Below are 21161 nucleotides of genomic sequence, written 5' to 3' on the forward strand. Positions count from 1 at the left end.
TTAAAAATTTTTTAAAAAGAGGAGAGAAAGCCTTGCAGATAGTTTAGGAACAATGAAACTAGTTGAGTTTTTTATAAAAAAAAATTGTTAACTGGTAAATAGGCACTTAGTGAGGAGGTTAATCTGGGCATTCTGTCCTTTAAAGAGCCAACTAAGGCTATCAAAACAATTAGAGTTGTCTGTGTATTTCTATAAAAACTTTAACAGTTTAGCTTAGGGTCATACTTTACAGGTTCAGAGCTAAATTTTTTTGATATCAATTTACTATATATACTCTTCTTACTTCCAAAGCATTCTCAGTCTACCCCAACTGGATTCTTTCTCCATAACAAAGAAAGCATTCTGTATGGTTCTCTGCAATTTTTATGTTGTTAAATTCAATATGCAGTTTTCTTTACCTCAGCCATAGTTGACATTGTTGGTCATTTCCTCATTTTAAAAACACTATTTCTTTGAATTTTGTGAATTACACTTTCCTGGCCATTGTTTTACCTCCTTAGCTGTTTCCTTTATAGCACCTTCCTTTTCTAAACAATAAATATTGGAGTGCTTCGAGATTTCATTCTATGCCTTCCTTTTTTCCCCCTTTACTCTAAACTTCTCCCCCTAGGCAACCTCAACCAGTTTTTCCATTTAAGAATTACCTTTATAATGGTAATTTAGAAATAGACACTTCTTGCTCAAAACAGTTTTCTAAACTCCTCTGGACTATTTCACCTCAAACCCAATGAGTAAAAACTAAGAATTTTTAAAAAATTAACATATAATGCATTATTTGCCCCAGGGGTACAGGTCTGTGAATCATCAGGCTTACACATTTCACAGCACTCACCATAGCACATACCCTCCCCGATTTCCATAACTCAGCCACCCTATCCTGACTCCCTCCACCCACCAGCAACCTTCAGTTTGTTTCGTGGGATTAAGAGTCTCTTATGGTTTTTCTCCCTCCCAATCCCATCTTGTTTCATTTTTACCTTCCCTACCCCCACGACCCCCTGCCATGCCTCTCAGATTCCTTATATCAGAGAGATCATACAATAATTGTCTTTCTCTGATTGACTTATTCCGCTCAGCATAATACCCTCTAGTTCCATCCATGTCATTGTAAATGGCAAGATTTCATTTCTTTTGATGGCTGCATAGTATTCCATTGTATATATACACACCACATCCTATTTATTTATTTATTTGTTTGTTTATTTATTTATTTATTTTTTACATCTTCTTTATCCATTCATCTATTGATGGACATCTAGGTTCTTTCCATAGTTTGGCTATCGTGGACATTGCTGCTATAAACATTGAGGTGCACATGCCTCCTTGGATCACTACATTTGTATCTTTAGGGTAAACACCCAGTAGTGCAATTGCTGGGTCATATGGTAGCTCTATTTTAAACTTTTTGAGGAACCTCAAAACATACTGTTTTCCAGAGTGGCTGCACAAGCTTGCATTCCCACCAACAGTGTAGGAGGGTTCCCCTTTCTCTGCATCCTCACCAACACCTGTCATTTCCTGACCTGTTAATTTTAGCGATTCTAACTGGTAAAACCAAGAATTTTTTACACTTAAACTTTTACCTCTTCCAGTGTTCCCTATCTTAGCGAATGGCAGTAGTATTTATCCTGTTGGGTAAACCAGAAGTGTGGTGATTTACCTTGACAACTCAATTTCCTAATATTCAGTACATTCCCGAGTCATTTTGATTTTATAACCTAAATAGCTATCATGCGTGTCTATTTTTCTCTGTATCTACTATCTACACCTTAGTGCCAGTTACTGTCATTTCTGGGATTCCTGAAATCCTGATTTATGCATTCATGTTCACCAAGAGGAATCTTCAGTAAACATCTAATCTAGAATCTAAATTTTTCAGTTTTTAGATCCATAATTAATTCTTTTGAATAGTTACTTAATTTGGTGTATCTGATACATTGCCTAAGTATTTGTATTATCTTCTGCCTTTTGTTGAGTGTTTCTTAAAATATATTTGATAGATCATGTTTAAATATCGCCCAAGATACCTGTTACAAATGCACATTTCAGAATTCCAAGTCAGACTTACTGAGTTAAAGTTTTCTTGTGCATGTATAAGTTAGGAATCTGCCTTTTTAATAGGATTTTTTAGAGGATTATTATGTACACTAAGATCTGAGAATTGTGGAATAATCTCATACTTATTGCTGACACATTTTATTGTTAGTACATGCTGGTGAGGTTTTATATGCTTGTCATCAGGTTGTATTAACAAGATACATGTGAAAGCTTTCATAACATATGTGAGCCATAGCAGAGAAATGTAGAATAAGCATATAGCCTATGAGCTTCAGAGTTGTTCTGCTGGAACCTGTGTCCAGTATGTCTCTTTGATGAAATCTTATAGCCTATAATCTCATCGTCTATTCCACATTCCTTTAGTTCTGTGACATCATCTCTTCTCCCAGAAAGTACTTATGTTTAAATTGAATTCCTAATGAGAAATACAGGGTGTCAGTTAGGGACTGATCAAAAGATGAGAACTACACAGTAATCTGAATAGGGAAAGTTTAACATAAAGAATTATTATAACAGGAGAATACCTATAAAGTGATAAAGACAACTCTAAAAGATACAGGGATAGAGGGTATAAAGAGCAGCCTCTATTGATAGGATGGAAGCATAGCACTTAAGGAAGGAACAAATCTCAATAGCCCTACCCTAACCCTCTCCCTAACTCAGGAGGTCCACACCTTGTGAAGAAGGAGCAGCTGTCACCACCAAGTGGCAGAGAAGTTTGCTGGGGTGCCATGTTGGTGGAACTGGGATTTACTGGGAAGCTGACCATGATGGCAGTACATTGGTGCTGTGGTGCTGGGAAAAGCCATCTTCCAGGGAGGTGGTGTACCTCTAGCATACCACAAGGGTGGTATGCTGGAAAGCTTCCCAGAGAGAGGTTCTACACTGGTAGATTTTGCTAAGAAATTCTGGGAGAAGCTGCCCAAGCAAAGTCATGCTAGGAACCTTGTGAGGAAGATACATATGGGGGTGGGGCTGTCGAAACTTTCTAGAACTCTACTAGGTATACCTTGCAGTGTCCTCGGATTAAGCAGAGAAAGATGACAGACTTAGGAAGAAAGCTGCTTCTTTCTGGAGTGTCTAGGACCCTCTATTAAAGGGTTAACATGACACCTGTCAAGAGAGAAATGTTCCACTATTATTAGCAGGACAATGAAGAATGGATTTTTAGATGAAAGGCAATAAACTGATAACTGGCTATTGCTACATCATTTTTAAACTCCATTTATGAATTGGCAATATATCTGATACACCAAATTATGTCCCCTCTTTGGGATCATGCCTTTGTCCATAGAGTTTCCATACATCTCCTATTTCCCTTCCACCTGTTCCGCATCCCTCAATTCCAGACTTCTGGTTCATTGCCCGGTATATACTTCCTGTTATTATATCGTAATTCCATTACAAGTAGGCGTTACTAAATGAAGTCTATTTTAAATCCCATTGCTAGGATTTCTTTTTGCTAGGTTTTAGGCTATGTCTTGATGACGACGATGACAACAACTCCTCCTCCTCCCTTTCTTCTCCTTTTCCTTTCTTCTTCCTTCTCCTTCTCCTCCTCCTTTCTTCTTTCTTCTTTTTCTTCTCCTTTCTTCTTCTTCTTTTCCCTCCTCCTCTCCCTCCCCCTCCTCCTTTCCCTCCTTCTCCTTGTCCTCCTCCTCTTCCTCTTCTTCTTCTCCACTTTCCCTCCTATCATTAAAGTTGGCAGTGTATATATACATGGGTGGATCTCTGCCATTTTGTCAAAAAAAAATTCTTTTTTTTTTTTTTTTTTTTGCTACTCTGCTTGTTTATGTCTCCACATTATTGGCTGTTTCTGTGTTTCTTTAATTGTGCCTTTTTTTTTTTTTAAGCTGGGAGGCACTCATCTTGCTCAGCTTTAAGCAGAGTTAGAATACTTAGAATACTTACTTAGAATATCAGTTATAGTCTATCATATTATTCTGTGGATCTTACAGATTCTCCTGATTCCTCATTATTCTGGAGGTTGGCCTATTCTAAAAGTCTTGAGACACCCAAATGGGTCTTAGTTCTTCCCAGACAGACCAAGGAATGCCAGTTTCATATATTTTTATATATTAACTTCTGCGAGTTAATAGAAGTTATTGCTTTTGAGAGCAAATTAATGTTTTTCCATATTTATCTTAAGTAAGACTATTCTTAGGATTTTGGGGAAGCAATTACTTTAGAATTCTCTTGTAAGTATTTTGAATTACCCTTAACTGATCCTGTTTCAATCGTTATTGAATTTGCTTAAAATTCTTATATATTAAAATAATAAACCGAAGATTGGATTTGAGTTTTGACATGTAAGTCAACACTTATCTATAATTCTGTTGTTAGGTAATTACTCAAAATTATATTTATGAAATAGCAGTATTTGATTATAACTATAGATAAGAGTATTATAAAAGTTATTTAAATATAGGAAATAAAAAATAAAAAATGATGAAATTTCTTTTCAGAAAAGAAAGTAACTGGCTAATCTTTCATTTTAGATAAGTAAAGATCAAACCTTTTTAGAGGCAGAGTGTCCAATTCCTGACAAAACAGTCACTTTAAGCATTGCACAAGTAGTAAAGCAAGTGCAAAAACTAGAAGAACTGAAAAATCTCCTTAAACAACAGACTAAACGCTCCTCAAGAGCCCCATTGTCTAAAGCCAAGTAAGTGAAATATAAGAGTTAATAGAATTCGAAGCAATGAGTGGCTATATAATTAGTAATGCATGTAAGATAATGGTTCAGATATTATACTGTAAAGTTTCTAAATCAGATCAAATAGGCAGCTTGCTCTATGTGAAATTCTGGTTTTAAATTATTTTTATTAACACATAATGTATTATTTGCCCCAGGAGTACAGGTCTGTGAATTGTTAAGCACTCACCATAGCACATACCCTCTCTGATGTCCATAACCCAATCCCCCTGTCCCTCTTCCCCTTCCCCTCAGCAATCCTCAGTTTGTTTGTAAGATTAAGAGTCTCTTATGGTTTGTCTCCCGAAATTTTTAATAGTTTGAAATGGCACTGTCCAATCAGTAGTCACTAGTCACATGTGGCTACTAAAATTAAAATTGAGTTGCATTTAATTAAAAAATCAATTCTGCTGTTATGTGAGCCACATTTCAAATGCCTAGTAGCCAATGGGGTTGTTGTTAGAAAGTTCTATTAAACATGGCTCGCTTTGAATATCTGGGTTTAAAATCTTCCCTCAGTTTGATTATGTAGCTTCTATAATAAATAGGAAACTGGGATATCATTAAATAATTATTTATGAATAGCATTATTAAAAATTTCAAAGGGACAGGGATATGCTCCAAAGAATAATTTCCTATTTTTCAGTTGAGAAAAGCCTTTTTTTGACAGATGGGATGAAGATTCAAGTAATGATTATAATGATAGTCCTATTAACTGTTGACACTCACTTTTGATATTTGAGGTTTAGCTGTCTTAAAATTAAATAGATGAATAAGTTATCATCACAGAATACCTTTGATGACTTTTATTCCACCTTACACAGTTACTTTTTTTTTTTTTTTGTGGTGAGAACACTTCAGATCCACTCTCTCAGCAGATTTCAAGTATCCAATAGTATTGTTAATTGTAAACACCGGGTTGTTCATTAGATCTCTGACTTATTCAACTTTTGTTATTTTATTTTTTATTTAGTGATTATATAGTGATTCAGCAGAATTGTTGATACATCACCCAGTGCTCATCACAGCAGGTGCATGCCTTAATCCCCATCACCTCTTTCAGCCCACCCCCCATCCTCCTCCCCTCTGGTAAACATCAGTTTGTTCTCTGTAATTAAGAATCTGTTTCTTAATTTATTTCTTTCTCTCTTTTTTTCCCACTTTTGCCTGCTTGTTTCTTTAATCCACATGTACATGAAATCATATGATATTTGTCTTTCTGCTGAGTGACTTATTTCACTTAGCATTACACTCTCTAGCTCCACCCATGTCATTGCAAATGGCAAGATCTCATTCTTGATGGCTGAATCATATTCCATTGTGTATAAATATACCACTTCTTCTTTATCCATTCATCAGTTGATGGACACTTGTGCTGTTTCCATAATTTGCTTATTGTAAACAATGCTGCATAAACATTGGTGTGTATGTATCCTTTCATAGGATAGTTCTGTTTTTAACTTTTTGAGGAACCTCCATACTATTTTCCAGAGTGGCTGCACCAGTTTGCATTCCCACCAACAGTGCAAGAAGGTTCCTCTTTTTCTGTATCCTTGCCAACACCTGTTGTTTTCTGTATTGTTAATTTTAGCTATTCTTACAGGTGTGAGGTGAAATCTCATTGTGGTTTTGATTTTTATTTCCCTGATGCAGAGTGATGTTGGGCATTTTTTCATGTGTCTGTTGACCATCTGGATGCCTTCTTTGGAAAAATGTCTGTTCATGTTTTCTGCTTCTTTGTAAATTGGATTATTTGTTTTTTTTTTTTGTCTGGTATGGATTTGTATCATTTCTTTATATATATTTTGGATACTAACCTTTTATAAGATATGTCATTTGTAAATATCTTCTCCCCATTATATCTCTTGCCTTTTAGTTTTGTTGATTGTTTCCTTCACTGTGCAAAGGATTTTTATTTTGATAGTTTGTTTTTGTTTTTGTTTCACTTACCTCAGGAGATATACTTAATAAGAAGTTGCTGTGGCCAGTGTCAGAGACATTACTGCCTATGTTCTTGTCTAGGATTTTTATGGTTTCAGGTCTCATAGATAGGTCTTTAATCCATTTTGAATTTATTTTGTGTATGCTTTACAAAAGTGGTCCATTTTCAGTATTTTGCATATTGCTGTCCGTTTTCCCCAATACCATTTGTTGAAGAGACTGATTTTCCCATTGGGTATTCTATTCTTCTTTGCTTTGTTGAAGATTAATTGACCATATACCTGTGGATCATTTCTGGGCTTTCTGTTCTTTTCTATTGATCTGTATGTCTATTTTTGTGCCAGCATCTACTTTTTTGGTTATTTTAGCTTTGTAATATAACTTGAAGTGTGAATTTTGATACTTCCACCTTTGTTTTACTTTTTGAAAATTGCTTTTGGAAATTCAAGATCATTTCAGGATCATTCCATATAAATTGTAGGACTTTTTGTTCTGCTGTGAAAAATGTTATTAGTATTTTTTAAGGGATTGCATTAAATCTATAGATTGCTTTGGATACTATAGACATTTTAACAGTATTTACTGTTCCAAACTATGAGCATGGAATGTTTTTCCATTTCTTTGTGTTGTCTTCAATTTCTTTCATTAGCGTTTCATAGGTTTTCAGAGTACACATCTTTCACCTCTTTGGTTAGGTTTATTCTTAGGTATCTTGCTATTTTTGGTGCAGTTGTAAATGGGGTTGTTTTATTAAGTTCTTTTTCTGCTGCTTCATTATTAGGATATAGAAGTACAACAAATTTCTACATAGTAATTTTGTATCCTGTGAGTTTACTGAATTCATTTATTGGTTCTAGCAGTTTTTTTGGGGGGGGAGTCTTTAGGGTTTTCTATACAGAGTATCATGTCATCTATAAATAGTGAGAGTTTTACTTCTTCCTTACCAGTTTTGATGCCTTTTTTTTTTTTAAGATTTTATTTATTTATTTGACAGAGAGAGAATCACAAGTAGGCAGAGAGGCAGGCAGAGAGAGAGAGAGGAAAGCAGGCTCCCTGCTGAGCAGAGAGCCCAATGCAGGGTTCAATCCCAGGACCCTGAGATCATGACCTGAGCCAAAGGCAGAGGTTTTAACCCACTGAGCTACCCAGGTGCCCCAGTTTTGATGCCTTTTATTTCGTTTTGCCATCTGATTGCTATCTAGGTCTTCTAGTATTATGTTGAATAAAACTAGTTTAGAGTAGACATCCCTGTCTTGTTTTTTTCCTCTCAGTTTTTCCCCATTAAGGATAATATTTGTTGTGGGTTTTTCATATATGACCTTTATTATATTGAGGTATATTCCCTCTAAACCTACTTTGTTGAGGGCTTTTGTCATGAATGGATGTTGTACTTTGTCAAATGCCTTTTCTGCATCTATTGAAAGGATCATATGATTTCTTTATCCTTTCTCTTACTGATGTCATGTATCATGTTGACTGATTTGTAAATATTAAACCATTTGTGCAACCCAGGAATAAATCCCACTTGATTATAGTGAATGACTTTTTTTTTTTTTTAACGTATTGCCAACAATACAATGGTTTGCTAGTATTTTGTTGAGGATTTTTGCATTAAAACTCTTTGGGAGTTTTTATTACTGATTCAATCCCCTTACTGATAATTGGTCTATTCAAATTTTCTATTTCTTCCTGCCTCAGTTTTGGTAGTTTTTATGTTTCTAGGAATTTGCCATTTCTTCTAGGTGGCCCAGTTTGTGGGCATGTAGTTTTTCATAATATTCTCTTATAGTAGTTGATATTTCTGTGGTGTTAGTTGTTATTTGTCCTCTTTCATTTGTAATTTTGTTTGGGTCCTTTCTCTTTGTTTTTTGATGGGTCTGGCTAGAGGCTTAGGAATTTTATTTATTTTTTTAAAGAAGCAGCTCCTCTTCATTTTATTTATCTTTTTTTTTTCCTTTGTTTATCTGGTTTTGATTTTTTAGATTCTATGTCCTTTTTTTTTCTTTTTTTTCATGAGGCAGTGGGAGGATTTTACTTAACAACATGATATCCAACTTCCCCAGGCCCTCTTGATTGTTGGGAGTCCCCTTCAGCCATGGGGCCAGTCCCTTGCTCCTATACTCACTCAGGACTCTAGCCAGTAGGGAGGGCTGCACTCACAGTGTCATGGGTGGGAGAGCCGGGGTCAGGCTGAGACTCAGAGTTGGAGTTGGGGCTGGGCACAGGATCCTGATAGGGGTGGGATCAGATCGATGGTCAAGGCTGGCCACAAGTCAGGACTGGCCTTGTGGTGAGGCTTAGAGTCAGAAGATATGACAGAGTCAGGGCTGAGGGTAGGTTCAGAACCAGAAATAACTTTGGGGTAGGACTAGGGAGGGAGTATTGCACAGAGCTAGGGTGAGGACTAAGGCCAGAGCTGGTGTCAGTGCTGAGACCCAGGCCAGAGCCAAGAACAGAGCATCAGGATTCAGGAGGGAGACATGCTCTGGCCTCAACATTGAAGCTGGGTTGAGGCCCTGACCTGTGGTGGCAGCTACACCCTCACACACCCACTTGTGCTTGGTGAGGCTAGAGGCTTGTCAGAAAGCCTTGCCACAGAGCTGACAGTGGCAGGGGGCACACTCTCGAATGCATATGCAGGTGCTGCAGCAGCAGGGAGGAGCTCTCCCACTGGAGGCCTTCAAGAGTGGGGACAGGCATTGGTCCATTTGCTGGTGTGGCTTCGCAGGTCCTGAAGCAAGTTGGAGCTCTGGCTGAAGGTGTTGCGGCAGTGGGGACAGTGGTATGGGTACTCTGCCGTGTGTGTGTGTATCTGTGTGTCTGTGTGTGTGCACTTGTGCATGCGCAGGCACTGGCATTGTGGCAGTGCTAAGCTCTGGCTGAAGGCCTTGCTGCACTGTAGGCATGGGAACTGCCAGTGTGCAGTTGCAGGTGCATCAACAGTGCTGAGCCCTGCCTGATGCCCTTGGTGCACACTGGGCACTTGCAGGGCTGAGAGCTGCTGTACATGTGCAGGTGCTGCACTAGCAGCAAGCCATGCTCAATGCCTTGACACACATGGGGCAGTGCTGCAGCTTCTTGTGGCTGCCTCGGTGCTTCAGCAGTGTGGAGCGCCAGCTGAAGGCTTTGCCGCAGAGGGTGTTCGGGTCGGGCCACCCGCCAGCGCGGTTGCTGCAGTGCTGAACTAGCATGGTGCCATGGCCAAATGACTTACTGCAAGTCTGGCAGTGGTATGGCTTCTTGCTGCTGTGGGAGCAGCAGTGCTAGCTCAGTCCAGAGCAGCGGCAGAAGGCTCGACCATAATCGGGGCAGGAGAAGGGTGGGAGAGGGCTGGCACGTGCAGGGAGCACCATGGGACTAGTGGCCACGACCTTGGGTATAGTAGTGAGTCTGGATGAGAGAGGGGATTTCAGGTCTGGGGCTTTGGTGTGGTCGAGGTGCACACTGGCTCAAGATCCAGTGGAATAGGGGCACCTGGTTGGCTCAGTTGGTTAAGCATCTGACCTTGGCTCAGGTCATAATTTCAGGGTCCTGGAATCAGCCCTGCTGGGTCTCTGTGCACAAGGCAGGGCAGTCATCTCCCCTCTCCCTTTCCCTCAGTCCCTACCACTGCTCCTCCTCTCTCCGTCTCTTTCAAATAAATAAAATCTAAAAAAAAAAAAAAAAAAAAAAAAAGAGCCGCAGGGACAGGATTGGTGATTTCTGGTTCAAGGTGGAAACTTGAAGATATGGGGTCAAAATCTTAGAGATCCTGGTCACAGTCCTGAGATGGAGTGAGCTTCAGCATCAGAGTCTAGATCCTCAGAGACAGACTCTAGCTTTGGTATCATTTATTTCTGCTCTAATTTTTTTATTATTTCCTTCCTTCTGCTGGTTTTGGGTTTTGATGTTCTTTTTCTAGCTCCTGTAGATGTTAGGTTGTTTATTTGAGATTTGTTGTTGTTGATGTAGGCCATTATTGCTATAGACTTGCCTCTTAGAGTGGTTTTCGCAGTATCTGGAAGGTTTTGGACACAGTACCTGCCAGTTCTTTTGTTCCTGGAGGGGTCTGTGCACACTGCCTGTCTGGGATATGGTGGGAGATGAGCAAATAACCTCCCGCCTGGGAGCCCCACGCACTCTTCAGATCACTGTTTCCATGCTGTACTTTCACAGGCTGTTGACCTTGCCTTTTTTCCAAGAGTAACCTCAGTGCCCTCTAGGGTCTCCCTCAGCCATTGATCTTTAAAATTCCAGGTTTCAAGCTCCACTGGTTGCAAAAATTCACAAAATTCAGCCCCTCTTGCTTTTCAAGGCAATTGCTACTGGGATTCATCTTCCCCATATGGGCTCTATTCTGTCTCTTGGCCTGCTCTATGACTGCAGCTCCCTACCCACCACAGGGCCACAATTTTTTTTCTCCCAAACCGTATCTCCTTACTTCTACCTTCTTTGATGTGGCCTCTTCTCTACATTTAGCTCTAGAATTTGTTCTGCCAGTCTTCTGGGGGTATTTAGGATGATTCGATTGTTACCTAGTTGTATTCATGGGATCAGGTGAACCTAGGGTTTGTATTATGAATTAATAATTTCTGTGTGAGTCTCCTGGAGAGATGGTTTCCTCAAGTTCAGAACTAGTTACACACATCTAAATGTTTCTTATCACATATAAACAGTAAATAAATATGTGTAACTTTATGAGTATCTGAATTAAATCACCTAATTTGTTCCCCTGTTATTCTGTTATTGCTTATATATAGATATAACTATATCTGGTATAGTAACTTATCCAAGTAAAAATTTACATATAGCCATTTTTTTCATTAAACATATAATAAAAACCCTTTTATAGTGTTAAAATAGAGAGTAATTGGGAGGGACTACTATTTATTATGCAGTTACTTTATATCTCTGTCAATGACTAGATTTAAAGGAATGAAAGGAATGGCACTTGCGTTAGCTCCAGTAGGTGCCCATTAACTAGATCCTTAGTTCAGAGGCTCAGATAGACTCACTTGAGCTATCTATTGTAAAGTACAAAATTAATTTCAGATTGTATGTTAATAGTAATACCTGGAATTGAAGTGTCTGATGTGTACAGGCATTTTCTTTATAACTTTACATGTACTGGACCTTACCACTACTTTATGAGGTATGTACTCTAATACCCCAATTTTAATAGATGAAGAAACTGTAAGTCAGAGGGATTAAGTAACCTACTAAAGTCATAAATTAGCAAGTGGGTAAAACAAGTTTTGAGCCAAGCAGTTTGACTCTAGAACTTGTGCTCTTAACAATCACAATATGAAAAGAAATGTCATGCTTCTCCCCAATTTACTTTTGTTATTTTTGTTGTTAATATTGTTGGAATACCTAATTATATTCATGGAATATATAGCATTCATAGAATTATACTGTGTGATTTTATACTTGTTTGCTTGCAATTATACTAATTTACCTTAGTGTCTCAATAAAGGTTAAAGATTATGTTAAGTTTTATTTTACAAACTACATATATCCAGAGCATATATTTTATTTCTTAAGTATAATTTAAGCTCTTACTCTCTGATAATAAATAAATGTACTTATTAAAATTTTAACAGGGATACTGAAAATTCACCAGGAACAGTGCATAGTAATGAAGTTGTACAGCAGATAATTGAAGGTGATAATATTTTATACATGTTTAGCATTTATAGGGTTTTCTACATTACATTAACATTTTGCAACTTACAGTTTAAAAATTTAGCCATAAAATTATACAGTAGCAAGTTAAAAAAGATATTCAGTTGTGAGTTTGATATTTTTAATAAGGGTTCTTATGTTTCAGATTCCAGAAGTTGTACAAAACTAAACCTTGGTTGTTAACCACCGTAAAATACATGAATTAGTAAGGACACACGCATATTATGCATCACTTTAATATATAGTGTAATACATGATAAAAGTTATATGTGATTTGCAGCAAGTCCACAGGTAGCCAATTTGTTCAAGCCAAGGAAGTTGGGAAGATTTTATGCAACCTTAAAGGATGACTAGGATTTAGTCAAGTGAAGAAGGGAAATATCTGCTATTTTATAAAGAGGATGTAGCATGAACAAACAGAATGAATAGGGAGTTATAAATAGAATGGTATTAGAATGTGAAGCAATAAGGAGGGATAAGGTAAGAGAGAGCCAGTCAGAGGTATTAGATGGTGTGCTAAGGATTTTTTTAAAAATATATCTAATAGGGAACCACTGAAGACTTTTTGTAGGGAAGTGGCATTGTTGGATTCAATTGTATACAGATTATTCTGGCCATTTGTAGAAGTCACATTTGGGGACTAGGAATAGGAAAGGGAAGTTATTGCTTTGTTTTATGTGTATGATAAGTGCTTATATTAGAACACAAATAAACAAGAAGAAAAAGGGCAGATTTGAGAAAATTTGCTGGTAAAATGGGCAAAACTTGATTGGATATGAGAAGAAGGGAGATTAAATCATGATAACATTAACTAAGAGAATAAAAGAGGAAAAACAAGTGTTGAGAAAATGATGAGTTCATAACACGTAGTTGTTATATACATTTATATATACATTTATATACATATACATATACAAATATATTCATATATACATTCACAAATTCATATATTTCTATTTGTTGCCTGACTGGGAGGATTTCTATTGTTGGCAGTTCTATTGTTTTTCTTTCTTTTTAATGAGTTATTTAAAAAAAAACTATGAAATTTAAACTCAATACATATAATTGATATTTGAAACAATGGCACTTACTATTATTTCAGAATTCATAAAAACTCACTCAACTGAAGAATTTAGAGATGTTTCTGCAACTGATCCACGTAAGTTTCCACTTGTTGAAGCATTATCGTGTTAATAACATACGTTCAGTGCATTAATTTCTATAATTTTTTTATAATTTAAAGTCATTATTATGGTAATGACATAGATCGCCTGGAGTTGGAGCCATACAGTTGAGCTATCACTACCATTGTGATTGAGCATAATCACTTTGAAAAATAGCTCTTCTTTATATAAGTTACGGATGTGCATATCCTTGAACTCCTTTTCACAGCTTTTTTGATATATAATTGGCATATATAAGTTTAAGGTGGTCAAAATTATTTGATCTGTATATGTTGCAAAATGCCTACTACAATAAGGGAAGTTTATTCATCTTGTATCTCAAGTAATTACCGTTTTGTTATTGGTGGTGTTATGGTGAGGACATTAAAGCTCTACTCTTACAGGATCTTTCAAGTATACGATACAGTACTACTAACCATAGTCACCATGTTGTACATTTGATTCCAAGAACTTATATTATAATTGAAAACGTGTACCCTTTGACCAACATCTCCCCATTTCCCCCATGCCACAGCTCTGGGAAATCCTCATTCTACTCTCTTGTTTCTTTTTCAATATTGTTAGATTCCACATGTGACATCACATAGTATTTGTTTTTCTCTTTCTGACTTATTTCACTGTGTCATCTGTGTTGTCACAAATAGGATTTCTTTTCTATGGCTGAATAATACTCCATTGTGTGTGTATGAGTATGTATATGTATATACATATACATTTATATATATGTGTGTGTATATCAATCATATTTTCATCATTTTTTAGATTGTTTCTATGTCTTGGCTGTTGTATTGTAAATAATGTTGCAGTGGATGTGGGAGAGCAGCTATCTCCTTGAGACAGTGACTTCATTTTCTTTGGATATATACCCAGAAGTGGGATTGCTGGATCATACAGTAGTCCTATTTTTAATTTTTTGAGGAAACTCCATACTGTTTTCCACAGTGGCAGTGCCACTTTACATTCCCAGCAATAGTGCACCAGGGTTTCTTTTTCTCCACACCTCATCAACAAATGTTACCTCTTGTCTTTTAGATAATAGCCATTCTAACAGGTATGAGATGGTATCTTATTGTTGTTTTGATTTACATTTCCCTGATAGTTATTGTTGTCGAGCACATTTTCATGTATCTGTTGGTTGTTTGTATGCCTTCTTCGGAAAAATGTCTATTCAGGTCCTCTGTCCATTTTTAATTGGTTTTAAAAAAATTTATATTTGGATATTAATTTATCAGATACATGGTTTGCAAGTATTTTCCCCTTTCCATAGCATGCCCTTTTATTGTGTTGATGTTGTCATTTGTTGTGCAGAAACTTTTTAGTTTGATGTAGTCCCACGTTTTTTTTGTTGTTTATTTCATTGTGTTTTCCTTGTGTTCTTCAGCATCAAAACTTCTATTTTTAAATGATTTCTCTTTGTTTACCTTCTCATTTTCTCTTGTATTATTTTCCCTATGTCATGAAATTGTTTATCTGTGTTTTCTTATAGGTCTCTGAGCATCTTCAGAAAAATTATATTGAATTCTTTGTTGGGCAAGTCCTGTATTTTTATTTCTTTGGAGCCAGTTACTGTAGATTTGTTGTATTCCTTTAGTGGAGTCATGTTTCCCTGATTCTCTGTGATCTCTGTATCATTACATAGTTGTCTGCACACTTAAGAAGCAGTTGTCTCTTTTAGGCTTTATAGACTGATTTCAGTAAGGAAGGATCTTCAGCTGCAGGTGTGGGGATGATGGAGTATGTAATGACCCTATGCTCTGGTGTCAAGTATGGGGGGGGCATGTGGCAGAACTAGTCGGGAGGTATTGTGAGTTGTTGGCTCAGGCTGTTGCAATCCACAACATCAACAACTGCATGGTCCTTGGCAAACATTATAGACGTCTACAGAGATGTCAGAGGCTGTTGTAGTCTTCAGCATTGTTTCCAGGTCCAACCACAAGGGACCAGGGCAGACAGTGGTATGGCCAGTGCTCGTGTACGCACTCTTGGCTGAAGGCCAGCAGCAGGTGTGTGTGTGTGTGTGTGTGTGTGGCAGCGGCCAACTGCAAACACGTACATAGTGGTGGGGCCCAGGGAAGACAGCAAGGCTGAGGACAATTGTGGGCACACAGACAGCTTGGGGAACCTGGCTGTCTGTGTGCGCCGTTGTGGCTTCTGGGTTTTGCTACAGGCACACAGCTGTGGAGGCTGATAATGGGCCAGGGGTGTGCAGGTGTACAGTTGGAGGGGCTAGCTACAAGTGAGCACAGTGGTGCTGGACAGTGACAGAAGACAGGGGCCTGCTCTGGGCCTGGAAACAGCTGTGGGGATCTGACTGCTGGAAGCATTCTTCTGTGACAGCCCAGTATCCCTCTGGGCATGCACATGGCAGTAGAAGCTAGTGATGGGTTGAGATGTAAGCATGCAGGTGTACAACTGGAGGGGTTAGCCCTGAGTGAGCACATGGCAGTGAGTGTTAGCTATGGGGATCTAGTCTGGTGTTTGCACTTGCACAGCCAGAGTCTTGGGCTGGCTTCTGGTGTGGGTCTTGGATTCCAGTGGTGGTGTAGTGTGTGTGTGTGTGTGTGTGTGTGTAGTGGGGATTGGTAAGGGACTCAGGCAACTGGCATCAGCCAATGCAGATACTTGGATACTTGTGGGACAAAACCCAGTGAAATTTGCAGAGTGTTCTTAGTGGCTGTGCTGGCCATTGGTTTCTTTAGTGACGGAAGCTGCCGAGGTCTTCTGTGGAGCAGGTCATAGGAAACCATAGAGACTCAGACTCTGTGGCTGATATTGGTAGTACCTGTGTTTCTTCCTCGTTTCTAGCTATATTTATAGGTGTCAGCTTTACCTATCTCTACTTATTAATATGTGTCATATTTACCTGGATGTGCCTGCTTCCCCCCACCACGCCTGCCTCTCTGCGTACTTGTGATCTCTGTCAAATAAATAAATAAAATCATTAAAAATAAATAAATAAAATTGTGACAGAGATAACAGTGGATGTTCTTTGTAATCCTTTACCAAATCCAAGGCATAATTTTAACCCACCGAGCCACCCAGGCGCCCCCTAGCCAAGGCATAATTTTAAATCATGCTCTATGGTATGTTCAAATTAATCCTAAAGTGATATGGTATAATATTTTATTTATTTATTTATAGACTAATTATTTGAGAAAGAGTGTGATCTTAGGGGGGAGAGGCAGAGGGAGAGGGAGAAACAGACTTCCCTCTGAGTGGGGGCCCTGGTGCAGGGCTCCATCCCAGGATCCCAAGATCATGATCTGAGCCAAAGGCAGACACTTAACTAAGCCACCCAGGAGCCTCATATTTTATGCATTTTAAATATTCTCTCTTCCCTATAAAAAGTTCTAAATTTGATTTTTCTAAAGCTAACTTTTAATATACATTTGAATGTTTAAGGAGTATTGACCCTCCTAAAGCAAAGCTTCTGGTTTTCTTGGTTTCTTTGTATACTTATTTTATTTTATTTTTAAAAAGATTTTATTAATTTGAGAGAGGGAGAGAGAGCATGAATGAGGGGAGAGGGCAGAGGGAGAGAGAGAAAATCTCAAGCAGACTCCCCTCTGCCCAGGGAGCTCAACTCAGGGCTTGAGCTCACGACCCATGAGATCATGTATACTTGTCTTATTTGGTTCCCTTGATATATGTTGCCCTTTTGTACCTTTCCTGTCTTTACTTATGATTTTGCCTGTTTCTTTCTAATAAAGTCTCCATTCTTTAAGTCCAACTGATTTCTGTCCTCTTCCTTTCTCTTCTCAGCACCTAAACATTTATTATATTTCTCTGTACCACAATTTTGACATGTGGAATAGAAAAAAATATAGTTGATATATAGGAACTTTTGACTGCTTCCATGTTATTTAACATTATCTTTGTCCCTTTCATGTTTGGTTTATCTAGCAGCAAACTTAGTGAAGTTTGTCTTCTCTTAAATACTTTCTGTGTCATAAGATTGAAGAATCTTGTGTTATTGCCCTGAGAGTTCATTGATTACTGTGGATTCTCATTATGTTGGTTTCCTTTCCTTTTTTTTTTAAATAAAGATTTTATTTATTTATTTGCCAAGAAAGAGTGAGAGTACAAGCAAGGGGAGTGAGAGGCAGAGGGAGAAGTAGTCTCCCCCCTGAGAAAGGAGTCCAATTCGGGACTCTGAGATCATGACCTGAGCTGAACGCAGATTCTTAACGGACAGATCCACCCAGACATCCCTATATTGGTTTCCTTTTAAGTAGTATTTTAGTTAACCTTTTGCGTTATCTGATTCAGGTGGAAAACTTATTGGGATTGTTAGCATCTTCTCATAGACTTTATTGACTTAGAGGCAGCAACTTTTCTTTTAGCATCTTAGAGTCCTCTTGTATGTAATGTTATGAGGAGGTCACACACACTGACCTCAATCCAGTTTTGTCACTTACTAGATGTATAGTTTTGATCAAATTATAGAACCTCTCTGAGACTCCAAAGATTTATTTGAAAATGGTGACAAGATCTTCTTTTTGAGTTATTTTGAGGATTAAGAGAATTGTAAAGTAGCATAGTGACATAATGGGAATTTAGTAAAATGGTAACTATCATAAGCATTTGTTCCTTGAGTACTGTCTCCTTGTTATGTTCATCTATTTATCACACGTATTGCAGTGAGTTATATCAGCATAGAGGTATAACCTTAGCCATTTGTAATACCTTTAAATTTTTTCATTTTTTTCATGATAGAAACTACATTTTCACTGATGAGTCGATTGAATGTCATGTTGAAAATATTTGAAAAACAGTCAAATATGTTGGAGAGGTAAGCTTTTAAAATAACTCCTTTTCCTAATTATGAAAATGAGTAGATATTCATTTTAGAAAAATTAGAAGCATAAATAAGAGCACTGTTAAAAAATTTAGTGTTCTTATGTCAATTTTTGTGATATGTGTAATTTTGAAATTATAATGAGGCAGAATATGAAATTGTATAGCCACAATGGAAAACAGTATTTAAGTTTCTCAAAAAATTAAAAATGTGGGACGCCTGGGTGGCTCAGTGGGTTAAGCCGCTGCCTTCGGCTCAGGTCATGATCCCAGGGTCCTGGGATCGAGTCCCGCACCGAGCTCCTTGCTCAGCGGGGAGCCTGCCTCTCTCTCCACCTCTGCCTGCCTCTCTGCCTGCTTGTGTGCTTTCTCTCTCTTTCTTTCTCACAAATAAACAAATAAAATCTTTTAAAAAAATTAAAAATGTTATTACCATATGATCCAGTAATTTCATTTCTGATTAGAAACCCTGCAAAACTGAAATCAGGATCTCAAAGATATTTATACAACCATGTTCACTGTAACCCTATTTACAGTAGCAAAGGGTGAAAGCAACCCAAGTGTCTGAAAACAGATAAATAGATAAAGAAAATGTGATATATACATACAATGGAATATTATTTAGTCTTAAAAAGGAAGGAAATTCTGTCATATGGTACAACATGAAGGAACCTTGAGGCTATTATGCTAGATAAAATAAGCCAGTCACAAGAAGACAAAGTTATTTTGTTATAAGATTTCACTTATGTTAGGTACCTAGAATAGTCACTCTGGATGTAGGTACCTAGAATAGTCACTCTGGATGACTTTCAGGTGACTAAGGTTAAATTAGTTACAAAACTTGTATGTTGACAAAGCATGTTTTGTAGAATGAAATCACAAACTTTTATTTGGACACTTATGATTCATTTATATTTGCTAATTGAAGCTTATTTTACCCTTGCTCCTGGATAAAAACTAGAGTAAACCATGACTTTTTTGATCACTCTCAGATAACAATTCAATTTAACTTAGAAGCACTGTCCTAATTGAAAATTAAAATTCCCTGTCAGATATTACAGTTAATATTTTAATTTTTATTCTAAGTTAATACTTCTCCCCTTTTTCCTCCCACCCAGTTTACCAGCTGGAACCTGCTAGGGGTTATGTATGATTGGTTTTTCTCTTTCATTACCTCTTTTCTAACTAACTAGTTGTAGTTTCTGTTCTCCACGTGTTTGGGAAGAGAGGGAATAAAGATAAGTTATACAGGAAAAGTCTTACTTGACTGTCACTGGCTTCCTTCTCCATAACTACACCAGATTTTCCAAGTATTCTACTTAAAATACCTCACACTAGGCTTGAGATCAGGGCAAGGATATCCTCCTCTCCCTTAAGGGTCTGTATATGGCTCAAGGCACCTGGTAGCTCTCTGCAGAGAAATTCTCTTTCTCAGTCTTCTTTCCTGATCCTTTTATATTGTCCATATCAGTGAAAGGTTTTAGTGCTCTTTCTTGGTTGCGTTCTTTTTTTTAAGTGCCTCACCCATTACTTTGGCATGTGATACTGGGAACTTAGAGCCTCCTCCATTGATGCCTCCTTATACAACTTGTTACAATTACATCCTTGAAAATTCTGTTAAAGATAGGGTGTGGCAAATGTCTTAGTATAGTTCTAAGCCTTAATGACTTCAGAAGTAGGAGAGAGGGAAGATGGCCAAAAATTAGGGCACCATTGTTTTATCTGGTACCTTGAATTAGCTAGATAACTATCAAATCATTCTGAACACATGTGAATTCAACATGAGATGTAAGAAAAGAATTGCTGTGATTCTACAAATAGAAAAGTGATTACTTTTTGCAAGGTAGGAGGTGTGAAGATGTGAATCTGAGGGGAATATATTAGAAGATAAATCATGGGGAGAAGGAACCTCTGTCACTGGGCTACCGGAAAGTGATATAGCAGTGAAGCACAAAACTGGAATTTTTAGAAGTCTGCTTCTGTGAGGAATGACCCTGCCTGAAAGGTGGTCAGATGGTAAAGCTGGGTGGGATCCTAGGTGGTATAGTGTGGTCTCTGGATCCCCAGCATCACAGAAAGAAAGGGGGAGCTTAAATGTGGCAGAGTTCCCTAACATTGGAGCAGGGAAGCTGGCTAATGAGCTGCTGAGTGACTTCTCAACTAGGAGTTGCCATAAACTGCAAACCACAGCACAGTCAGTGACTGCTGTCAGAGCAGGGGCCCAACAAGTGACAACCACTGTGAAATCCAGCTCCTTCCCCTGAGAGAAGCAGTGGGAGTGCATGCACGATCGGGCAAATGCTCCTTGAGCAGGTTCCAGTGAACAGCAGAGTAGAAGTGAGACATATCACCCTCCTCTGGGAGGATTGGTGTGGGTGTGCACCACAGGAGTCTGGGGAGTTTGGCCTACAGGAAAGGGATTGACTGCCTTTCCCTGAGGGTACACTGAAGAGTGGGGGTCAGGATCTTTCAACTCCAGGACTGGAGATTGGGGTGCTGCCATTTTTTACTTTTTTTCCATTCTCTAAAATGGTAGAAAAAGCCTTCAGGGAATGAAAACCACGTAGAACAACCCAAAGCAGCTTATACTGAGTCTGGCACCCTGGCAAGGGGTGGTTCAGCTCCACTCAGGCAAAGACACCTGAGAATCAGTAAATCAGGCCCCTTCCACAGAAGACCAGAAGGATCCTCAGGCAAATACCAAGTTTATAGATCACTCAGAACTGAAAAATTCCTGACTAAGGGCAATAGTATATAGAATTATAGGCCTTTTTACATGAGTCTTTAGTCTTTCAGTTTAAAATTTTCTTTTTCTTTTCCTT

The 21161-nt window shown here is 38.0% G+C and overlaps 1 protein-coding gene across 1 annotated transcript in view; it reads left to right on the forward strand.

The window, feature by feature from the left end:
- LOC111155517 (coiled-coil domain containing 7) overlaps positions 1-21161 on the forward strand; it is a 403110-nt gene that overhangs the window by 36887 nt on the left and 345062 nt on the right. Inside the window, exons 6-9 of the mRNA XM_022515688.1 lie at positions 4557-4723; positions 12277-12338; positions 13461-13517; positions 18259-18334. Coding sequence (XP_022371396.1) covers positions 4557-4723; positions 12277-12338; positions 13461-13517; positions 18259-18334 — 362 coding nt within the window. The remainder of the gene's footprint in view (positions 1-4556; positions 4724-12276; positions 12339-13460; positions 13518-18258; positions 18335-21161) is intronic.

This window comes from Enhydra lutris, unplaced genomic scaffold (assembly GCF_002288905.1).
Source record: "Enhydra lutris kenyoni isolate GAN:26980312 unplaced genomic scaffold, ASM228890v2 scaffoldscaffold42, whole genome shotgun sequence".
In the NCBI taxonomy this organism is placed as follows: domain Eukaryota; kingdom Metazoa; phylum Chordata; class Mammalia; order Carnivora; family Mustelidae; genus Enhydra; species Enhydra lutris.